Below are 23,128 nucleotides of genomic sequence, written 5' to 3' on the forward strand. Positions count from 1 at the left end.
TATTTATTGTGGAACCGACTGACCCCATGAAGGGCTTGCACATTGCTTTGTATTTTTTCATTGTTTTTAGAGACCTCCCGACCCATGAAGGATGTCCAGTTTCCATTTCTTTAGGCGCTTTAGATGTGCAAAACAAGTCATATAATTATAATTCACACCACGCATTCCCTCCTGAGACACGATTGTTCATGCAGTTCGGACTAGTGGTTCTAGTACCAATGAGAAAAGAGCAGGTGCAATGATCTAATTTAATGCAGAATTCAAGTCTGTTTAATTTTTTACCTTAAATTGTCAAATGATTTGACAAGAAATATAAAATATATTCAAATTATTGTAAGTAAATAAAAAGTATAAATAAATGAATAAATAAATATTTTGTTAAATACATTAAAATTCTAACTTTAAGGATCAAATAATTTTAAGTAAATAAAAACGTTAAAAAAAATGAATAAATAAATATTTAATTATATACATTATATTTCTAACTTTGAGTATCAACTCGTCATTAGCCTTAGCATTCGTGTTTTTGATATTTCTTCAGGTATGTAGATTGTCTTCAGTAAGGTCACTAGCAGGCGATTTACAAAATTTCCCAGTCTGTCTTGGAGATACGCTGGTGCTGGTTCCGTAAACGAAAATTGTCCATTTTATTTAGGAATCATACTAAGATGAACATTTGCACAGAAATTACTACTCTTTCTAACGACGTATGTTCCAAATGTTTTCATGGAAGTAGATGAATTGTATATTTCATATTTCGAACACTGTGTATAATCAATATTACCGTATCAATGCCTCCAGCTGAGCTTTATTGTACGACGAGTGAAAATTCTGACATTTCCAATCGACCAAAAAATATCCTTTTAATTTCAACTGTAGATCTATTTCTGCATTCTCTGAATAAGACGAATTCCAAAGTAGCTCGCTCTCCATCTTGAATCCAAATATTTTGTCGCGTCTGTAGAGGCGGTTACAGAAACTGTGTCCCCTGCTTGAAGTAAATACCATAGATCATGTTGCACATGGTAAAAGTTTGTTTTAACACTGGAAGGAAATACAAATCGATCCAGCGTAATCTGGGAGCCGTTCCTAAGCAATGTTGAATAAAGAATAGTATCGTGTGTGGCATTTACGTCGTAATAGAAAGCCAACTTGGCATTCAGCTCGTACATTCCGGAAATGGAGACCTGGAAATGGCGGCTAGAGGGAATATATTGTATATCCGTGGATATAAAAGCACCAGTCTTTGTTGCATCCCATGGTATCCTTGTCTGATCACCTAAAAATGGGTTCAAGTTACGAAAGTATTAGCATGGAAATTTTCATGACTTTTCTCACATCAGATTCGACCTAGTTGCAAAGAGTTTTTTTTAAGGCTGTTCCCAAACAATACATAAACCAGAAATACAAATAAAAAAGAAATACAAGAACTTAAGGAAACGGCAATATAATTTTAAACGATTTCTGTACGTACAGTCAGTTCGTCCATTATTATATGAACTACAAAAGTACACAAATTGGGTAACAGAAGTCCAGAACTAGAAAATCATATTTTCACTACTGCTTTATCACTGGGAAAATTAATATTCTAAATATGATCTTCACAGATTAACTTGAATGTCAGCAAGTTTAAGTTTCCATTCAAAATTTGCAATCAGCTGGCATTCCACCCACCCACCCCTGTCTCTATTTTTACCTGAACTGAGGGATTCGTTGAATTGTCTCGTATCGAGGAAGACGTTTACAAGTCCTACGGGCGAATCAGCTGAAATAATAATAATAAAAAATAATAATAATAATAATAATAATAATAATAAACTTCATTATCATCGTCGTCATCATGTTATTATCGTCATTAACATCACTGTCTTTAGATATCAACATGGACATCATCTAGTTTTGATTTTATCGATTGGTTTACAAAGGGTTTTTCAGACAGTAAAATATCTTACAATTTTTTTCCGATATTTCCATAAATCGTTTTTAGATATTTGCATCTGTATTTTCCAAATGAAAAAGTAGAACGAAAGAAAACTATCTATAAAAAAGTGATGCGTAGAGATCTGAGAGCAGCAGCAACATATTAATCTGGTGCGCGAGTGCGCGCGCGCGCGCGCGCACACACACACACACACACACACACACACACACACTTGTGAGAGTGTATATTGTCACATAATCTCAGAAATATTTGATCCCAAAAGAGTACTCATTTCGAAAAACATGACTTTTTAGGAAAGTTCTCATTCAAAAGAAAGAAAAAATACTGTTATCGTTGAACAGAATGTCAAAGAGATTCTTACATGTTTCACCAGGTGCTGTCCCTTTTTGAGCGTGTGCCATAGGATCCTAAAAGGAAAAAATACAAATAGAAGATACTGGAATAGGTACTGGTGTTATAATATAAGTATCCATATATATTGTTCAGTATAAACAATAAGACCAACAACGTTTTTCAAGACAATTGGATATAGTTTTTACAGACTTTATCTGTATCTATTACTCATGTATAAGACTAAGGGTCAGAAGTTTTACAATCAAATCTTTTCCTTTTTTTAAAGACATTTTACAAGAACCCAATTGCCATTTCCAGAAGGAAAAAAAGATGAAGAAGAAAAAAGAAGTATAGTCCGATGAGATAATGTATCTTGCATCACTCATTCTCAATAAAACAAAAACGTTTTAACTTTCATAAGGTCCATGCTATATTACAAAATATAAGCAAAACACGAACAAACAAACAAACAAAACAATAAATACAACGATCAAAACCAAAATTAAATTTCCCCATGTAGATATTTCTTTTTTGTCATTGTATTGAATTCCGCTGAAAATGTTATTTTTAAAAAATAAATATTCCCAACTTTAATATGAACCAAAATTTATAAAATATATTAACTCTTTACTCACTACTCACCTGTGCACTCTCGATAATGTCGACGTCCCTGGAAACGTTTACGGTCGCATTTCCCTTTACTAGTAGTTGAACCGCAACGTTTACCAAACTGGAAACAAACAAGGGAATGAGAGTCGAGATGAGGACAAGTTTTTTCCACGTGACTTGACAATTTTTATTTTCGAATCCATCCAATTCTAAATCTCGTTCTAAGCATCTGTCTCCACTACCTTCTTGATAGTCTACGTTACCTTTCTGCTTCATTATTTACGACGTATGAACCAATATATAATTTCCAATGATAAAAGATCTTGACGCAAAACTATTGTAGAAGTTTATTAAAGTTCTTTTGTTAATATTGAGTACAGTATCCGACAACAACATACGTTTTTTAAAGAGTTCTGTGAGTTTATATACATATAAGTTTATGAAGGAATTTCCATTCTATAAAATCGTGATACATGTTTAGCAGTGATTCACTGGTAAACTTGATCTCAGTGCATCCGTTGTGTTTCCTTCATAAATGAAACAAAACGTTCCCATTTGAATGGTGGCGGGGAATTAATCTGTGATTCCGTTTGAAACGGTAGATAACTGTTGTATGTTGGAAATTATATATGCGGATATAAAACCAATCGAGGAACGCTATTACGGAAGCATTATTAGCAAAATTTACACGGGTAATAAACCTGATATTCACATTTCGAAAGCAATAGCTCCTCCAATTTTCATATGCCCTTGGTTTCTTGCAGTCATAAAGTTGATATATTAGCGGACAAGGCTTACTTATACATGAAGTTCTCTATTTTAATACACACTAAAACATAAATTAAATACTTAACTGCACCCAACATTTCACAGACAGACAAATTGATCTATGTACTGATTCACGAGTGGAAGGGTTTTGCTATATAAAAATCAATAGTAAAGTCTAGGAAAAGATATACAAGAAAAACGGGTGTTTATTTCTCCTTGTTTTCTATATAGAAAATTTCACTTAACCTGATTCGCTACTTCTGTTTTTAGCTGTGTGCTTTTTTGTGCTCCGTCATATACATAAATACCGACATTTGTCTTTCTTTCTGTCTTTGTGTCCCGACTTCCAAACAAGGTCGCGATTTCGAAACTAGTGGCGGCATCTAACTTTTTTTCGTATTTTATGTTCAAACCTTCTTCTAAACTCTTTCATCCCAGGTTTTGTACATTTTTTAATGCTTTTCTTTTTTAAAAAACACAAACAACAAAACACTTTCATGTTGAAACTTTCTTTATCACTCCCATCCTGGGACGGGCAATCATTTGTCTTTCTGTGTGTCCCATCTACCAAACAAGAAGTCGCAAATTCGAAACTATGTTTAGACTTTTTATGTTTAGACTTTCTTTTAAACTCTCTCGTCACAATTTTTTATTTTCAAATTTTAACTTTTTTTAGTCCAATCCTAGGAAGGGCAATTAACCTGGTTGTTTTGATATTATACTTATCGATTTGAAATTTGTTTAAAATATTTAATTTCTTTCATATTACGCGCTTCATCTGTCAGAAAGGGAAAAATATTTTAACAGATTATACATATAGTAATATTGAGAAGTGAAAGTAAAACGGTCTATACAACACTGAAATTGATGGTTTCCAACGTATATACAAAGTTGATTACTTATCGTGAAATTGTAATTCCTGTTGTAATAGATGATATCTACAATTTTTAGTAGATATGGGGAAATATTTCACCCCACGAGTGAAATACTTCCTTATATCCACTAAAAAAAAAACGTAGATTTCCCTTTCATTATGTAGCTTTTAAGGTTAAAAAAAAATTATTTCGTTGGATTTGTTTCTCCATTCTGTGTAAGTGCGATTAACGATTGCATTACTACATCAATAAAAAGAAGTTCCGAAATTTGCAATAATTTTGTGACAGCGACTTTGTACATTTTAGATTGTACATATAATGTTATAACTGTGTATATTGTCAACCTAATTTTTGTTCTCATAAGTAAATGAAGAAATGTTTTAATTACGTAAACACATTTCTTGTGCGGACTGATACAGTGAACGTGTTCGTTTTACTTTTGAAAAACCAGAAGAAGAAAAAAACAGCGATCCAACAAACTGCATGTGTTATTGAGAATTTTACAAGGAAAATATTTAATGATTAAAAACAATGGTAGCCTTTTTCAATTTTAATGAAGTTCTGATTCGAATTAAACTATAAAATGCAAATGAACTTATATTGCATCTAATTTTACAACGACTAGTGGAACATATTACATATACACATTTGATACACGTTTAATAACAGTAACAGAAATGGACACATTGCTCGGCTATATACCACCCATAAATATATATATATATATATATATATATATATATATATATATATATATATATATATATATATATATATATATATATATATATATATATATATATATATATATAGAGAGAGAGAGAGAGAGAGAGAGAGAGAGAGAGAGAGAGAGAGAGAAAGAGAATTACAATCACTAATCTCTGAGTTTTCTTTTGAGAGGCCATACAATATTCAATTTTTACATTAAAACTCTGGAACTAATGTAACATATTTATTTAGAATATGACATTAGATGTAGAGCACAAACTGTGTATACGACTATACATATGACAATGTAGAAGTGTGCTATTTGAGAGAAGATGTTTGAAGTACCTAGAGAGATATCGTTTTATGCACGAATGGAACTTGTAGAATTTAGCCTTCATAGATTGATGGTTCCAATATAGCGGTCGTCGCTACAGCACGTTTGACTGAGGATCTCAGTGTATTCACTTAATTGATCTGGGAGAATTAAAGTTCAATCATATCATTTTTTTTAATGTGGATGCTATGGTAGTTATAGCTTTATATCAGTCCGTTGTCACACAATGTACTGATTTTAATTTATGAAATATATGTATTGGAAGGGAATCTGGGTGGCTCACTCAAACATTTCACCTCTTTGAGTTAAAGTCTTGGATTGACCATCATCGGTATGTGAAAAAGCAAGCCAGTAATTTCCTCTGGATCAGTGGTTTTTCCTGTGGTCTTCCTGGTTTCTTCCTTCAGGAAATATACTGGCCACCATGTATAGCCTGTTATGTGCTGAAAAATGGTGTTAAATGAACAAACAAAAAAAACAACTGGGTCTGACATACAGGTGTGCATATGGTACACTGGTTTGGTTTTCAAATTAACAGGAAGACAACGGGTGGTTATGCATAATACTTTTTTAATTGTAATTCCATATAAGGAGTTTTATTACAGGGGTATGTGTTTGAACTGTTGCTCTCTTTTGTATATATCAATGTTCTTGATAACCGTAATGTCTAAGTCACTTATAAACTAACATGGCCATGAGGTTAAATAAGTGTATGGCACAGGCCTGTGTCCATTGTCCATCCACCAACCGTCCATCAACACATTCTTGTTGCCACTCTGGAGGCCATATTTCTGATTTAATTCTGATCAAACTTGGGCAGTATGCTTATATATTCAAGATCTCAGACAAGTTAAAAAATGATTAATAAGTGACATATGTGCATATTAACGACTTTATCTTGCATATGATTGGCTAATCTTGTTGCCATTCTGGAAGCAATATTTCCGATTTTGATCAAAGTTGAAAAAGAGGCTTATATCCTGAAAATTTTGGATGAGTTCGATAATGACTGAGATCCATGCATATTAAGGAAATGATCTTGCATCTGATTAGCTGAGCTTGTTGCCACTCAGGAGATGTATATCCTAATTTGATAAAACTTGTAATATAGTCTTTTATTATCAAGATCTCACATGAGTTCGACACTGAGTGAGATCCACACATTTCAATGCAGCGATCTTGCATCTCATTCACTGAACTTGTTACCACTCTAGAGACTGTAATTAGCTATTAATGATCTTGCATATGATTGGCTGAGCTTGTTACCATTCTGAAAGCCATATTTTAAATCCAGTTTTTAATAAAACTTGATACTTAAATCCTCAAGAATTATGAGCAAGATTAACACATTGATGAGGTGTTCTCGCATCAGATTAGGTGAGATGTCAGCACTTTGGTCACTATTTCTGATAAGATTTTTTTAATCAGATTTGGTTAAGAGCCCTGTAGCATCAAGAAAGAAATAGTTCTTTATTTAAATGATATTCAATACCTGTCTTCTTTCTCTAATTGAAAGCAAAATAGTATATGCATGATTTTGACTTTTGAGAATCACAGCTTTGCAGTTACAAAGAGTTCTTCCACTTGCAAATATGTGCAAACGACATTTTTCAAAACAAAATTAGAAATTTGAGATGTATAAATTGCAATAGAATAATTTATACAAATTAGTAAAATAATTCACCTCCGGAATCAAAATGAACAATGTGATATACATAAGTGAAGAAAAAACAAAATATAAATATTTTTAGAGAAAATTATTGTCTTCTAAAACACTGCTATATTTAATATCCAAAAAGTGTGAAGAAACTAATAACTTTAAAAAACAAAACAACAGCATGTCTATGAAAAATAATTTCAATTCATGTGAAAGACGTGATTCTGTAGAGCATACGTTGAAGATTCATCCATAAACTAAACTTTTAAACAGCTTCGATGAGCTCAGTTATGACCAAGAGACTTTGCAAATTAATCATGCCTTTATCTTTGGAAATACTTTATATCGGACCAGTAAAATGGGTAAAATTGATATGATATTTGGGCGATAATTTACATAGCTTGTTTTTCTCGCAATACTACATAAGCTGCCTAATGAAATGATCAGTTGTTCAGTTATGAAAACAGGCGACTGATATCAGATTCACTTGGGCCTCTTTGTCATTTTAAACATGCAGATCGGATTGTAAAAGTCTAGCAAATATCGCGAATTCTGAGGTATCAAAATATGGCGTCAACTGACTCTTTTTTGCTACAAAGAGTAACAGGAATTGTGCCATGCTGCCGGTATTTCAAGGACATGTAAAGAATTAACATCACCCAATGCCCTCATGGTTTGAGTTGTTCCCACTTTTTCAAATGTTGGACAAATCATTGTGGGTTGTCAAGGCAAAGCCTTACTTTTTTCAGAGACGGATGACATCTTATCAGTGCAAAAATGTTTCTGTTTGGATGTGTTTTGGTGCCATGAATACGCAAAGGTATCAGACGAATTACTCGTTTGAAATATAGATAGTTCAGACCTGCCAAGTCTTCCATCTCAGCTGATATATACTGAAACTATAAGTAATATAAAATACACAGAAAATATGTTGTAAAGCCCACAACACATATGTCAGTGATTTTCTGACCAGTCAAGTCCAAAATGTTCTGGAATGTCATCAAGAAGAGAAAGAAGAATTACACATGATGCTCACTTGATTAAAAATAGATGGTCTCACCTTTTGCAACAGCGCCAGCAGAACAAATATCTTAAATCGGCAATTGCTTAGAGTTCACCAAAAGAAGATCTTTTTCACACATACCAGACAACGAATTGAAAAACTGCTTGGTAACATCAAAACACACTAAGTACTGGCCCAGACCAAATTTCTGGTCGATTGCTTATATACGCTTTCACTGTATTTTCACTTGGCCGCACGAAACTCAAACTTCACCTTGGATAGTGGAAAGATTCCTGACGACTAGATAATCTCCCTAGTTGTGTAGATATTAAAGAAGGGGAACCGTTCTATACCAGCAAACGATCGGCTGATACTTCCGACTTCCATCACATGTACAACGCTGGAACCATCTCACGCTGCTCTGTCGTGTCACACTTCGTAAGCCACAACATACGTAGCGACTGCCAGCAAAGATTTCGAAAAAGAAGGTAATGTGATACACAACTTATCCTTTCCATGCTTAGCTAGCAAATAGTTTACTTTATATGTCTCCGAAACTATTGGCAGATTAACTCATTAATGCCGACTGAAGAAGATTCGCCACTGTGATGCAAGGAATTATACACTTAACTGGAGTGACTATTTTATCTCAAACCATACACAAAAGTTTGTTCCGCACGTCTGAAAGTCCACCTCTATACCAGTCGCGTCAGGCGTTCCTAAGGCAAAGTTTTGGGTCTCCTCCTATTTCTGGTAAATAACAATGACTTACCAGAGTGTACGTCATCATGTGTAACCAGACACGTTGCAGACGATTGGAGCCGGTACAGAATGGTCAATTCCACTGATGATTACCGCTATTCATCATAATAAAATAAACGTAGTAAAGTCAATGGGAGAGCTAATGAATAAAAGAGCTAATGTTCAACATAGAAACATAAGATCTCCGTGTTTTCCCATTGTTCTCTAACGGCATAAGGTCCTTTAGCTAGGTACATAAGGAATTTATTCAGCTGCTGGAGTGTGTGTGTGTGTGTGTGTGTGTGATTTACATTTTTAACATAGCTTTAACAATTTTAGTCATTTCGCTACGATGTCTGCAGCGTGACAGTTTATAGTGATGTCTGGCACTGGGGCATCATGTCGCAGACAAATGGCATTATGTCCCACCCAGTGACATTAACCTGACACCAGGCCAACCAGTCCTAACACTAACCTCTTAATAATGAGCGTCAAGTGAGGTTGCTGCAAGTAAGATTTTTACGAGTCATTGGTATGACTCGGCCGGGGTTTCGAACCCTTGACCTCTTGCATCCGAGGCTGATTCTCTAACCATTTAGGCCGCAGAGGCAGCCGCTGCTGGCTGGGATTTAAGCTTTTAAGAACCTTTTTCTCGTTTGCTGATGCCGGTTTTTGCATGTATAATCAAATCATAATTTATTGATACTTCTAGAAATCCCTGAAATTTTTAATACTGTATCCCCAACAACAGCATGGAGTGTGCTCTTGGTAATAGGAGTTTTCTAAAGGATCAGTCGTCAAATTTGATTCGCTGTAGGACCAAAACATTTTCCTAATATGTCCTGTTCGATTCCCATCGCTGCTGAAGTCCGTGAGCTTTGGGAGCATTACATGTGTATTTTGAAAATTTTAACTACCACAGAGGTCGTGACCATCTTCAATAGAAAGTACAGGTACAAAAGATGGGTCGCAGATAGTCATATCTAAGGACAAGTAGGGTCCTGTTGTTTGGTTCAGGTTTGTCATTAAAAAACAAAATATATGTTTCGAAACAAAGTTTTCTATTTTTCTTTGTTTGATATCTTTGCATTCCCAAAGTGTATAGTGGCCGATAAAATCGCAAGATCGACAAATTGGCGCTGGTAATTGTTCACTAAGATGGTCAACATCAGGTTGATCGATTGGAGTTCTTCTTGGGGTGGGAGAATACATCTTGAACACAATGTAACATTTTGTATTGGGAAATAAAATCGGCTAACTTGCAAAAAAATTTGTAAGAAGATTAATTTGGCTATGAGAAGTTTGTTATTTATGATTGTGGACACTCCGCAAGCGAACATTGCAGTTAGAAAATATTTGCATTAGCTATATCGTTCTCTTTTGAAAAGGACTTCTCAAGACAGGTGTCCATTGGGTCATGTTCTTTAGACGAAGATTTATTTCATCATTTGAACCGTGGTAACTCTATTGCATTAACGTTGTCAGATATACATCTGAAAGGGGTGAATGTGCTGGACGGAAATTCTGGAGATTTATATGGCGCGGAATGGAGTGTGGGGCTCGCCATGTTCGACATATTCTAAAATTTAAAACCCACTGAAGAGCTTGGTAAATTCCTGTCGAAGTTTACAAGATTCTTCAGTTCCCTCTTTTGTTCAGTTCTTAGCATGAGTTAGTGAGTGGTTCGCCGCTCTCGTTGTCGGCCGGATGCAACCAGTTTCTAGGTAGTAATGTTATGTTTCTTATTAGTCAGACTTTATTATCCACGAAGGTCCGTAGCGGTCAAAATTTAATCCAATGAGAAAATAGCATTTGTTGTTGTTTTTGTTGTTGTTGTGGGGTTTAACGCCATTTGTCAGCACATTATAGGCTATGCATGGCGGCCAGTATTAATGGTGGAGGAAGAACCCGGAAATCCCCCGGGAAGAACCACCGACCCACTAGAAGCTACTGGCAAGCTTTCTCACATACCAACATTGGCCGAATCCTAGACTCGAACCCACGCAGACAGAGGTGAGATGACAGTGATCCGTAACGGGGCCCCTAATGAGAAAGTAGCAGTTGAAATTTCAGTGTACTGTCGAGAATTACAATGTCATGAGTTAAATCAAATTCTTGATGACATTAGTTATATTTCATATGTCTAGTGTTTATATTTTATCTGTTGAATTAAACAACGGTGAGAAAAATTTTAATGATAACTATCTAGATTTCCAGTTTGACGTATGCAATCAAATTGATTGTTTTCAACGTTTCACTTCCTAGTTCGAGTTTTTAAATTTTATCTCTTGCAATACAAAGTGGTGGTTAGAATTTCCATGTTCCGATTTAACGTTTTAAATCAGACTGTGTTCAAAGTTTCACTTCCTATTGCGATTTTTTAAGTAATATCTGCTGAATTACAGAGTGGTGGTTGCAAATTCCATTTAATCTGTCACGGTTTTAGATTTTATATGTTGAATTACACAACTGTTGTTGAAATTTCACTGTTATACATCTCGGGTTCCAATTTTAAGTGTTGAATCAAATTGCTGGTTTTGAAAGTTCCATTGCATATGTCGAGCTTTTAGATTATGTATGTTGAATTACACAGCGGCGGTTGAAAGTTTAATTTTCAATGTGAAATGTTTAGCTTCTAACTTTAAATCACACATGGATGATTAAAATATCAATGTTGCATGTCGAGAATTTCAATTTCACTTGTTGAATTAAGTTGTTTGGATTGAAAATTCCATTTCCTATGTCGAGATTTTAGACTTTATCCGTTGATCTACAGAGAGGTTGTTGAAGTTTCATTTCCTATGTCGAAAAATGCCCATAACTGTTAAAGATAATCTTCTATGTTTATCTCCTGTAATTTACTGTTGCGTTCTTTTTTAATTCCGTGTGACGTTAATTACGTTACATGTATTTTGCACGGTTGACAGGAAATGACCATCTCACTCACGATTTGGCGAAATGACTGAGACCCTGAAAAAAATGCATAAACAAGGTCCCATATGACTTCTTTTATATGAATGATTTTTAACATTTTATAAAGTAAAAACAAGAATGAGATGCTCTTTAAATTCTGGTAAATAACTTCAATTTAGTTTTTCGTTTAGGTAACTTCCTCTTGCATTGTTAGTCCAAAAGTATAACATCTTTCTTTGCATACGCAACTCGGTGAATACCACAAATATCGACTAAAGTAGGTCACTTTCATTTATTTGTCCCTTCACACTCATTTTTAGTTTTATTTTCGTGTCAATGTTAGTGGGAGCGAGGCATAGCGCTCACTTTTCCGACGGTGGCATCTGTGTTCTCCACAGGCTCGGGTTTCAACGACCGCCTCGAAATTTGACGACGTCCATACAAGAATAAACATGTATGAACCTTATATTCTTACATGAAAATGCACGTGTAGCATTGTAGGACAAGGTATATCTATGTGTCCGCATTTATGTATCATCAGAGGATTTTGCGCTATTCATGTTCTGCTGTGTATTACACTTATCCTATTCTGCACCGCAACCCAAATCAATGCCTCACCACTTCCGCATCGTCAGTAAGAGCAACCTTTCCCTACTCGGATGTTATTCGCCACCATTAAGGACTCTATTCTTTCCCCACTAGTGTTCACATTGTACAATACAGAGGCAGAAGGGGACCAAGTCACAATAAAAACATCGTCGGCCTTTTCTGTCGTAATAGACGTGGTAGTTGCATTATTCCCCTAAATGACATATCGCAATGAATGTTTCTCCAAGTGTTTATATATCAAAAGACTTTTGGAGCTGGCTTCCTAACGAGAACATCCAATCGGTAAAGAGCCTCCCCGGAAAGGATTAAGTAACTTCAACGTAGCGGATCAACGCCTTCACTAGGGAGGCTTTAAATTTGATGTGAAACTATTAAAAATATTTTTTAAATACAAGAATAGCGATCATGCAAGATGTTGTTTTGTTGGGGGAGGGGTGTTGGAGGGGTACAAAAGTTCCTCTTCGAAGTTCCATCTCCCCATCCCCTCCGTCGGGAATTGAAAAACCTTGATTAAAAAAACAGTCATGTAGGAGAATGTACAGACGCTAGTATAAATTTATTTTGCCTTCGGACCATGATTCGTTGTCCATGATGCGCGTTATATCAGAACACAACTGGGGTCCCACCAATCTGTCCAACACTATCGGCCTTTCAGTAAAGTCGAGATAGAAACCGCCATTTAAAACTATATTTGGAACTAATGTTGTTCACATTGTACAAAATAGTGGTGAAAGGAGGCGAATCATCAAACCCATCAAAAGTTATGAATATTGATAGAACTTAATCTGGGGTTGTTTCTCGTTTGATATAAATGTCCAATCAGTTTCAAGCTATCACATTTTCACTGGAATTGACATATCTATTATATGTCACCACTTTTCACTCCGCTAACGAATCGAACATCGTATTTAAAGAACTAAGTGAACTATAAGGGTTTGACCGTTTATTTTGTTGGAAGGAGTGGGGTGGGAAGACAATCGGCAATCAGCCGGACTGAGTTGTTTTCTGAAGAAAAGTTCCGGCCCCCGAACATCTTGCAATAAAAGTATTCTTGCTTTGATATATTGAAAGGAAGTACCCATTATATCGATTACATTAGTCGACTAAAAAGTATCTTGAGGTAAAATAAAAATACTTTGGGATGAAAAAGAATTGGAATCTTGAAGATATGCGGCATCTTTTTGTGCTGCGACAATTAAATGTCGCAATTACAAGACACTGTAAACATTGTAAACACTGGGGCTTGTATCGTTGTATAGTTGCTTACAATTTACATATGAATTGTATATCTACTATATACAAATTATTACAAAGGAGGGCACATCTCCCATTTCTCGTACGACCAAGTTAAGAATGATATTGGTAACATTTCCATTGTAAAGATGATTATAGTGAAGCGGGTCTGTTAATGTTTGTGAACATGCGCTTCTAAACCGATTGGACTTGGTTGATGGAAGGCCAAAAACTTCATTAGTTCCGTTGTTATCCGTATTTATGGCGCAGTGGGAAGGCCATTGTGTTATGAGACAGCGCAGGCTCTGAGTAATCAATGAAAGTCCAAAGGCACAACAAATTAGACATACATACAGACAGGCATACATACATACATACATACATTGACAGCATTTTTTTGTCTCAGCAGCAGTGAAGTATTTAAATAGCACTCATCTATTTTATTTTATTTAATTCTGTAAAAACCTTTTCCCCTCACAGATAGGCCAAGAATAAAAATAATCAACATGATCTCAGATGTAAGTAATGTTGGACCACTCAAAAACATCTACCAAAACTTTATTTAAAGAGAGAGCGAGAAAGAGATTTATTTTTCGTGAGGTAGATAGATAGATCAACAATGGTTATAAAAGTTCTATTTTAAGATTTTAAGTGATTTCCATAAATTTTACTGTACTCAGTACTTTCAGTACTTCATTCCTGAAGAAGTATATGTGTGTGTGTGTGTGTGTGTGTTCGACAGACTGAAAACAGTATTGATCTTAGCTGATTATAAACCGAGTTTTTTTTTAAATTCATGTTAAATGGTGTAAAAAGTAACACACTGCGAGACAACTGATTTGTTTAAAGTTAAAACTATTATAATATCCACATTAAAATGATATGATTAAATTTTAATTTTCCGGTTCTATCCAAAGTCAAATTTACTGTAGCGTCCACCTGGACACAAGAGCCGTCAATCAATGAAGGCTAAATTCTACACGTTTCATTCATACATAAAACGATATCTTTTTACATATTATAACCATCTTCTCCTTACTTAGCTCAATTCTACATGGTCCTATGTATAATCCTTATACACAATTTGGACTGTACATCCCCAAAAAAATTTTAATAAATTTCTGGAGTGGTCAACACTGTATAGATTCTGTGTTAACGTATTTGAAAATCGTATACGTTCTGCATCAAAGGCTCTGCTTAATTGAAACGTTGGCATGAAAATACTGTTTACATGTACATAAATGTAGGACTCCTGTCCCCAGAAAACCAGGTCATTGTGGTTCCATTGGCAGGTGAACCCTTTATACCCACATGGCCACTATGAATTAGGGCCGTTTCATCCGAATATATGACAATATCAAACAGTTCCGTTTAAACTTCATATTATAAAAGAACAAAATATTGCATTAAAATCTAAAATTCTTTCGGTAAATATAGAATTTGATGATTTCAGAAACGTTAAAACGTTTAAATTAGTCCCCAAAAAATTTCATGAAATGTGAAATAATATATAGCCTGTCAAAAGATATATATGTAGTGAGAGACTTCTTTTTCGAGAGTTAGATAAAAATGGTCTGCTGAAATTACTATTGATTTTCTCTCTTTATTTAGACAAAATAAAAATAATATCAGTTAGCTAATTTGGGGCTTTTTTCGTGAGAAAGATAAACTGGTCATTTAAAATTCCCATTCAGTCATATCTTCCTTTACACAAGTCCTCATTTTATTGTAATTGGTTTGGATGAAAATGACTTAAATGCTATTTAACTTCCGCAACAATATTTTCTGTCAAATAAATGTTCTCTTCCCGCTTCTTTATTTACTTCCGAAATGCATTAATTCCAAATGGTAGAGAAATAATGCCACAGGTTGACTGGATAACACAGCGATGAGTACATTGTACTTAATGTCTGATATTTACTGTCGTTGCTGCCAAATATGCGATTGATTTTCCGTCTTTGGAAAGACAAAATAAAAATAATATTCAGTAACTATTGGAGGGATGGCATGGGGAGGGGGACTAACGACAGGCTTAATGTTACAAAAATGCTATAAAATAATTTGGTGTGTCGTCTTAATAATTATTGTTTTCATTAAAAGAGAATTAATTATTCTCATCTTCATAACATAAGCTGCCTAATAAAATGATCAGCTATTGAGTTATGATAACAGGCGAGTGATATCAGATTTACTTGGGCCTCTTTGTCATTTTAAACATGCAGATCGGATTGTAAAGATCTACTAAATGTCACAGATTCTGAGGCATCAATATACGGCGTCAAATGATTATTTTCTGCTACAAAGAGTAACAAGAATTGTGCCATCCTGCATATATTTCAAGGACTTGATTTTGATGTTTTTGTTGTTGTTGTTGCTGTTGTAGGGTTTAACGCCATTTTTCAGCACACGATAGGCTATACATGGCGGCCAGTATTAATGGTGGAGAAAGAACCCGGGAAAACCCCAGAAAGAACCACCGACCCTCGAGAAGCTACTGGCAAGCTTTCTCACATACCCACATTGGCAGTATCCGAGACTCGAACCTACGCAGACAGAGGTGAGATGGCAGTGATCCGTAACGGAGAGCGCTTTAGACCACTCGGCCACTCGGGGCCCCGGTTTGATTTTGAAGAATTAACTTCAACCATGGGCCTCACAGTTTGAGTTGTCACTTTTTTCAAATGTTGGACAAATCATTGTGGGTTTTCAAGACAGAGCCTTACATTATTCAGAGAAAGATGCCATCTTATCAGTGAAGAAAAGTTTCCTTTTGGATGAGTTCTCAGTGCTATAGCCAGCCATGAATACACAACGGTATCCGACGAATTACACGATTGAAATGTAGATAGTTGAGACTTGCCAAGCCTTTCATATTAACTGATATATAGTTAAACTATATGGCAATATAAAAAATACACAGTAAATGTGTTGAAAAGCCCGCGACACATATGTCAGTGATTTTGCTGACCAGTCAAGTCCAAAGAGCAAACATCTTAAATCGGCGATTTCCTCAGAGTTCACCAAAAGAAGACATATTACACATACTAGACAACGAATCGAGAAGCTACTTGATAACATCAAAACACATTAACTACCGGCCCAGACCAATGTCTGGTCGCTTGCTGAAATATGCTTCCATTGTATTTTCACTTGGCCTTACGAAACTCAAACCTCTCCCTTTACAGTGGAGAGTGAAAAGATTCCCGACGACTGGATTACATCCCTAGTTGTGCACTATTAAGGAAGGAAACGGTTCTATACCAACAAACGATCTGCTGATACTTCCGACTTCCATCACTTGTACAACGCTGGAACCATCACACTCTGCTCTGTCGTGTCACACTTCGTACGCCACAACATACTTAGCAACTGCCAGCATAGATTTCGGAAAAGAAGGTAATGTGATACACAACTTATCCTTTCCATGCATAGCTAGCAAATAGTTTACTCTACAAGTCTACAATACTTTTGACAGAATACACCATTAATGCAGCTTGATGAAGATTAACTACTGTGGTGCAAGGAATAATACACTTAACTGGAGTGACGGCTTTATCTCAAACCATATACATAAATTTGTTCTGCACGATAGAAAGGCAACCTCTAAACCAGTCATATCAGGCGTTCCAAAGGCAATGTTTTAGGTTTCCTCCTATTTCTGGCAAAGGGGCCCCGAGTGGCCGAGTGGTCTAAAGCGCTCTCCGTTACGGATCACTGCCATCTCACCTCTGTCTGCGTGATTCAGATTCGGTTAATGTGGGTATGTGAGAAAGCTTGCCAGTAGCTTCTCGTGGGTCGGTGGTTCTTTCCGAGGTTTTCCCGGGTTCTTCCTCCACCATTAATACTGGCCGCCATGTATAGCATATCGTGTGCTGAAAAATGGCGTTAAACCATACGACAACAACAACAAATATTTCTGGCAAATAACAATGATCTACCAGACTGTACATCATCATCTACAACCAGACACTTTGCGGACGATTGGAGCAGGTACAGAATGGTCCATTCCACTGATGATGACCGCTATTCAGAAGGACCTTGACAATCTCCGCTAGTGGGAGCCCGCCACCCCAAGAGAAACGTAAAAGAAAAGTCAATGGGAGAGGGTTCTAGTAGTAAGGGGGTGATTGCAAACCATAAAACGCATCCGCCCACACACCCCAAACCCCTTATCATACCGTGTACGTTTGTTCCATGATAGCACTAGTGAGATTATATCGGGTCAAAATTCTTCATAGAAACCGCATTACCTCGAAAATTCCATTTTTTGTTCTCTGGTGGACTATAATCCTAAAGTTTCTCAATCGAGTTCACATGCAAATTTGAAATAAACAAGAATGACTTACTTGGTGGAAGCCAATAAACTCGACGATAACACATTCCATTGTCAGTTAACCGTGTCAGGATACGAACTTTTTTTTTGTTGGGGGGGGGGGATCACCATTCAGGTGGTGTGCATAGGACAGGGATGTGTGTCCGCAAGCAATACCACTTCATAGCTGCCATTTATTATATATGTGGGATATCACTTCCAGTAATCGGTTTTATGTTCTGAAGCATGTTTTCTGGAATTTTCATTCCATGTATTTTACCAAGTATATAGAATAGGCTGGTTAATAGAATAATAGAACTCAGTGTACGGGATCTTCAGAAACATGCGATTGCAACTGTGGTTGCTTTATTGCCCCACCGTTGCCCATAATATTAATGTGAGACATCGTGTTGAATACATTTTCTAAATTGCGTGAGCAGATCATGTTTCTGCAAGATCTTCGATACTAAACGGTTAAAAAAACGTTTCGGTTTTGCATGACTCTCGTTGCGGAAAGATAATCCGAAAAATATGTAGACATTTGAATTGGTTTTTTTAAAGATTGATGAATCTTAATGTTAACGTCTTCGGTAAAAAATTAGGATATATCTTATAATCGGCTTGAGATAATGCTATCGGGTGTTGCAACAGCAATTCCAGTCTTGTCTCAGACTTTCAAACCATTTGTATACAGGGGCGTATAGCCAGGATCTTTTGAATTTACTCTGAAAAAAGTTTGGATTTGATAAGAATTTTTGTAATTAGGAAAAATCTAATTAATAGTGGGGGTTGGGCAAATTACCAGCATGGTGATTTTGGCCCAGAGAATTTTGCAATATTGGCAAGATTGAATTTTGCTGCTTCTAGATGAGGACGCTTTCTGATTTTAAAAGGTGGACATTATTATGCTTTATGTACCGACAGTGTTTGATTTTTGGGCCTGACTAGTTCATTGCAGGTAAGATTTGCCAGCTGACCAATAAACAATCGAGCTATAGTCAAGTTTTGGATCTTATTAAAATCTTGTATAACCGGAATAAAAACTATCATTCTGCTCTGTAATCTGTGTTTGCATCGACATGTCTTACATGTAGGCCATTTGTCATTTAGCACTGAGGTCTTTATTACGCAGAAGGAAAATTTGTTGACAATTTAAATTTATAAAAATACAAGACCACAGAAAGGTTCGCACCTGCCGTAACTCTGAAACTTCTATACTTTAAATAATCAATCCAACAATAAGTAGGCCGCCTCATAAAGCATTGACTAAATAGTTATTCATTATGCCATACTTCCGGGAAGTATCATAAACTTTCTCCAAATCAAACCAGGTGGCTAGTATATTCTTCCGTGATGAAAGTTATCGAATCAATGTTTGAAGTCTGTCTACATGCTTAATTGTGCTTCTCTGGAGTCTGAATACATACTGATAGTCTGACGGTAGTTTGTTCAACTCCAGATACAAGATGAGTCAGTCATTTATCATTTGTTCTATGGTTTAACCAATACGACTTGTTTGTGATCTGGGACGATAGATGGAAGGCTCGGTATGGTCCTTGCCAAGAACGGGTGTTGGGATCATTGTTGCTTTCTCGCCATGTCTTCCGGAAGGAGCCAGTTTCCCAAATTGTATGGATTATGTATAGCATTATATTAAGAGCTCTGTCGGTAAGTGTTTCAGAACTTGATAGTGGATATCAACTAGACCTGCTATGAGCTGGATCGTGCTGTTCCCTAAGAATTAAAGGATGTAATCTTCAGAGTTAGCAAATGCAAAATTTTAAGGAACCGTTTCCTTCACGTTTTGTTTACACGGAGAAACATATTCGTACCAGTTCTCATGTGAGTATTTTCTGAGGAAACCTTCAGCCAACACACTTGAATTTCTGATAAGGTCGTGGCCAATTCATGCGATTTCTTAAGGGTTTAATATGTTTGTAGTTTTGCCAATATTTTTTCCGTACCATATTCCATGCCGATGTAATAAAAGAGCTAGTGTTCAACATAGATACATAAGATCTCCGTATGTTTTCCTCTTGTTCTCTAACGGCATAAGGTGCTTTAGCTGGAAACATAACGTATCTAATCAGATTTTCAGCTGCTGGATTGTATGTTATGTGATTTAGATTTTTAAGTAACTTTAACAATTTTAGTCATATCGCTACGATGTCTGCAGTTTCGCTGTTTATAGTGATGTCTAGCACTGGGTAATCATGCCGCAGAGATGTAGCATGATGCCCCACCCAACCATATTAACCTGACCCAAGGCCGACTAATCTTAACACTAACCTCTTAATACTGAGCACCAAGCGAGGTAGTTTCTGTACGGACGCTCTTGCCATTTAGGCCATCGAAGCGGTCACTGCTGGACTGGAATTAAAGCTTTTAAGAACCTCGTTTTCGTTTGCTGATGCCGGTTTTTGCATGTATAATCAAATCATGATTTATTGATACTTCTTGAAATCGCTGAAATTTTTAATACTGTATCCCCAACAACAGCATGGAGTGTGCTCTTGGTAATAAGAGTTTTCTAAAGGGTCAATCACCAAATCTGATTCGCTGTAGGACTTAAACGTTTTCCTAATCTGTCCTGTTCGATTCCCATCGCTACTGACGGACGTGATCTTTCTGGACATTACTTATGTATTCTGAGAGTGTTTGAAAGTTTTCATTACCACAGAGGTCGTGACGATCATCAATCTAAAGGGCAAGTACAAAAGATGGGTCGCAGATGGTCAGCTCTAAGAACAAGTAGGATCCTATTATACGTTTCAGGCTTTGTCATTAAGAAAAACAAAATATATGTTTCGAAACAAAGTTTTCTATCTTTCTTTGATATATTTGCATTCCCAAACTGTATAGTGGCCGTAAAAATCGCAAAATCGACAAATTGGCGCTCGTAACTGTTCACTAAGATGGTAAACATCAGATTCATCGATTGGAGATTTTGGGGTGAGAGCAGACATCTTGAGTGAAATTTAAAAATGTTATAGGGACATAAAAACGGCTAGCTTGTAAAACAAATTGTATGAAGATTAATTTGGCTGTCAGGAGTTCGTTATTTATTATTGTGGACACTCCGAATCGGACATTACAGTTTAAAAATGTTTGCATTAGCTATATCGTTCTCTTTTGAAAATGACTTCTCAAGACAGGCATCTTTTGGGTCATGTTCTTTATATGAAGGTTTATTTCATCATTTAAACCACGATAACTCTATTGCATTAACGAGTCAGACATAGATATGAAAGGGGTGAAGGTACTGGGCGGAAATTCTGGAGATTTCTATGGGGCTGACTGGAGCGTGGGGCTCGCCATTTTCCGCACATTCTAAATTTTCAAACCTACCGAAGAGCTTGTTACATTCATTTCTAAGTTTACTAAATTCTTCAATTCCCTCTTTTTTATGGTTCTTAGCATGTGTTAGTGGTTCGCCGCTCTCGTTGTAGGCCGGATGCAACAGGTTTCAACGTAGTAATGTTACGTTTCTTATTAGTCAGACTTCGTTATCCACGAGGGTCAGTAACGGACAAAATTTAATCCAATGAGAAAGGAGCAGTTGAAATTTCAATGTGATAACAAGAATTACAATGCCATATGTTAAATCAAATTGTTGGTGACAATAGTTATATTTCGTATATCGAATATTTATATTTTATATGTTGAATTAAATAACGGTGAGTTAAATTTCAATGGTAACTATCTAGATTTCCAACTTGACGTATTCAATCAAATTGCTTGTTTTCAACGTTTCACTTCCTAGTTCGAGTTTTTAAATTTTATCTGTTGAATTACAAAGCGGTGGTTGGAATTTCCATGTTCCGATTTAACGTTTTAAATCAAATTGCGTTCAAAGTTTCACTTAATATTGCGAGTTTTTTAAATTATATTTGCTGAATTACAGAGTTGTGGTTGAAAATTCCATTTCATATGGCATAGTTTTAGATTTTATATGTTGAATTACACAGCTGTCGTTGAAATTTTACTGTTATACATCTCGGATTCCAATTTTACTTGTTGAATCAAATTGCTGGTGTTGAAAGTAGATTATGTATGTTAAATTACGCAGCGGTGGTAGAAAGTTTAATTTCCAATGTCAAATGTTTAGCTTTCAGCTTTAAATCACACACGGATGATTGAAATATCAATGTTGCATGTCGAGAATTTCAATTTCACTTGTTGAATTAAGTGGTTTGTATTGAAAATTCCATTTCCTATGTCGCGATTTTAGACTTTATCCGTTGATCTACAGAAAGGTTGTTGACAGTTTCATTTCCAATGTCAAAAAATCCCCATAACTGTGAAAGATAACACTGGTCAACAGTGAAATCATTACTGACTTGAAAAGGCCCTAATCTGTAGTATTTGGGTGTGCCGAACACGAATATAACCGTGAAAAATTTGTATTGGCTCTCGTTTTGAAGATATTCATATACCTCATTTTCTATGTTTCACTGTGTAAATTTCTCCAGTAGGACTGCAGCAACATCCGGAATAATGATGTAACATTGCATAATACCATCATGCTCACATCATCCACAGTTGATTGCATCATTTTCTGATGCAATGCAATACTAATGCCATGCGGCTGCTGAAGTAAGTTGACGTCAGCAGTGTACTATACATGTGGAGGCCTATTATACTAATGCCAGGCGGCTGCTGAAGCTGACGTAAGCAGTGTACTATATAAAGCCCAATCAGATAGGTTCAGCATTTAAAATATTTTAGACGTTGTGCGAGACAGTTCAAGCTACTGTTACATAAAACTTATTATTTTATCCATTTACGTACAATAAAGAACAGTAATGCCTCGAAAGTGTGTTAATACCGCGGACAATTTTTGCTATATTTGTGGGGAAGTGACATTTGCCAACCAGAAGAAAAGTATCAATTCTCAAGTGAAGAAGGCATATCATCTTTACTTCGGATGCAAGGTTGGTGACCAAGACAAGCCTTGGGCTCCGCATATATGCTGTGCTACATGTACAACACAGCTTTCACAGTGGTTGAATTGCAAAAGGTCATCAATGCCGTTTGCAGTCCCAATGGTGTGGAGAGAGCCAAGCAACCACCTAAATGACTGTTACTTCT

General features: G+C 36.0%; 1 protein-coding gene across 1 annotated transcript in view; it reads right to left on the reverse strand.

Moving 5' to 3' along the window:
- Nucleotides 1–447: 447 nt before the first annotated feature.
- Nucleotides 448–23,128, reverse strand: part of LOC149780769 (uncharacterized) — a 33,438-nt gene continuing 10,757 nt past the window's right edge. The window contains exons 2-5 of the mRNA XM_089936411.1: nt 2,918–3,005; nt 2,304–2,349; nt 1,697–1,765; nt 448–1,279 (exon numbers count right to left, since the gene is read on the reverse strand). Of these exons, the coding sequence (XP_089792537.1) occupies nt 882–1,279; nt 1,697–1,765; nt 2,304–2,343 (507 nt within the window). The 5' untranslated portion in view covers nt 2,344–2,349; nt 2,918–3,005 and the 3' untranslated portion in view covers nt 448–881. The remainder of the gene's footprint in view (nt 1,280–1,696; nt 1,766–2,303; nt 2,350–2,917; nt 3,006–23,128) is intronic.

The sequence above is a fragment of the Sinohyriopsis cumingii genome, chromosome 16 (genome assembly GCF_028554795.1).
Source record: "Sinohyriopsis cumingii isolate HCF-2022 chromosome 16, ASM2855479v2, whole genome shotgun sequence".
Lineage (NCBI taxonomy): Eukaryota > Metazoa > Mollusca > Bivalvia > Unionida > Unionidae > Sinohyriopsis > Sinohyriopsis cumingii.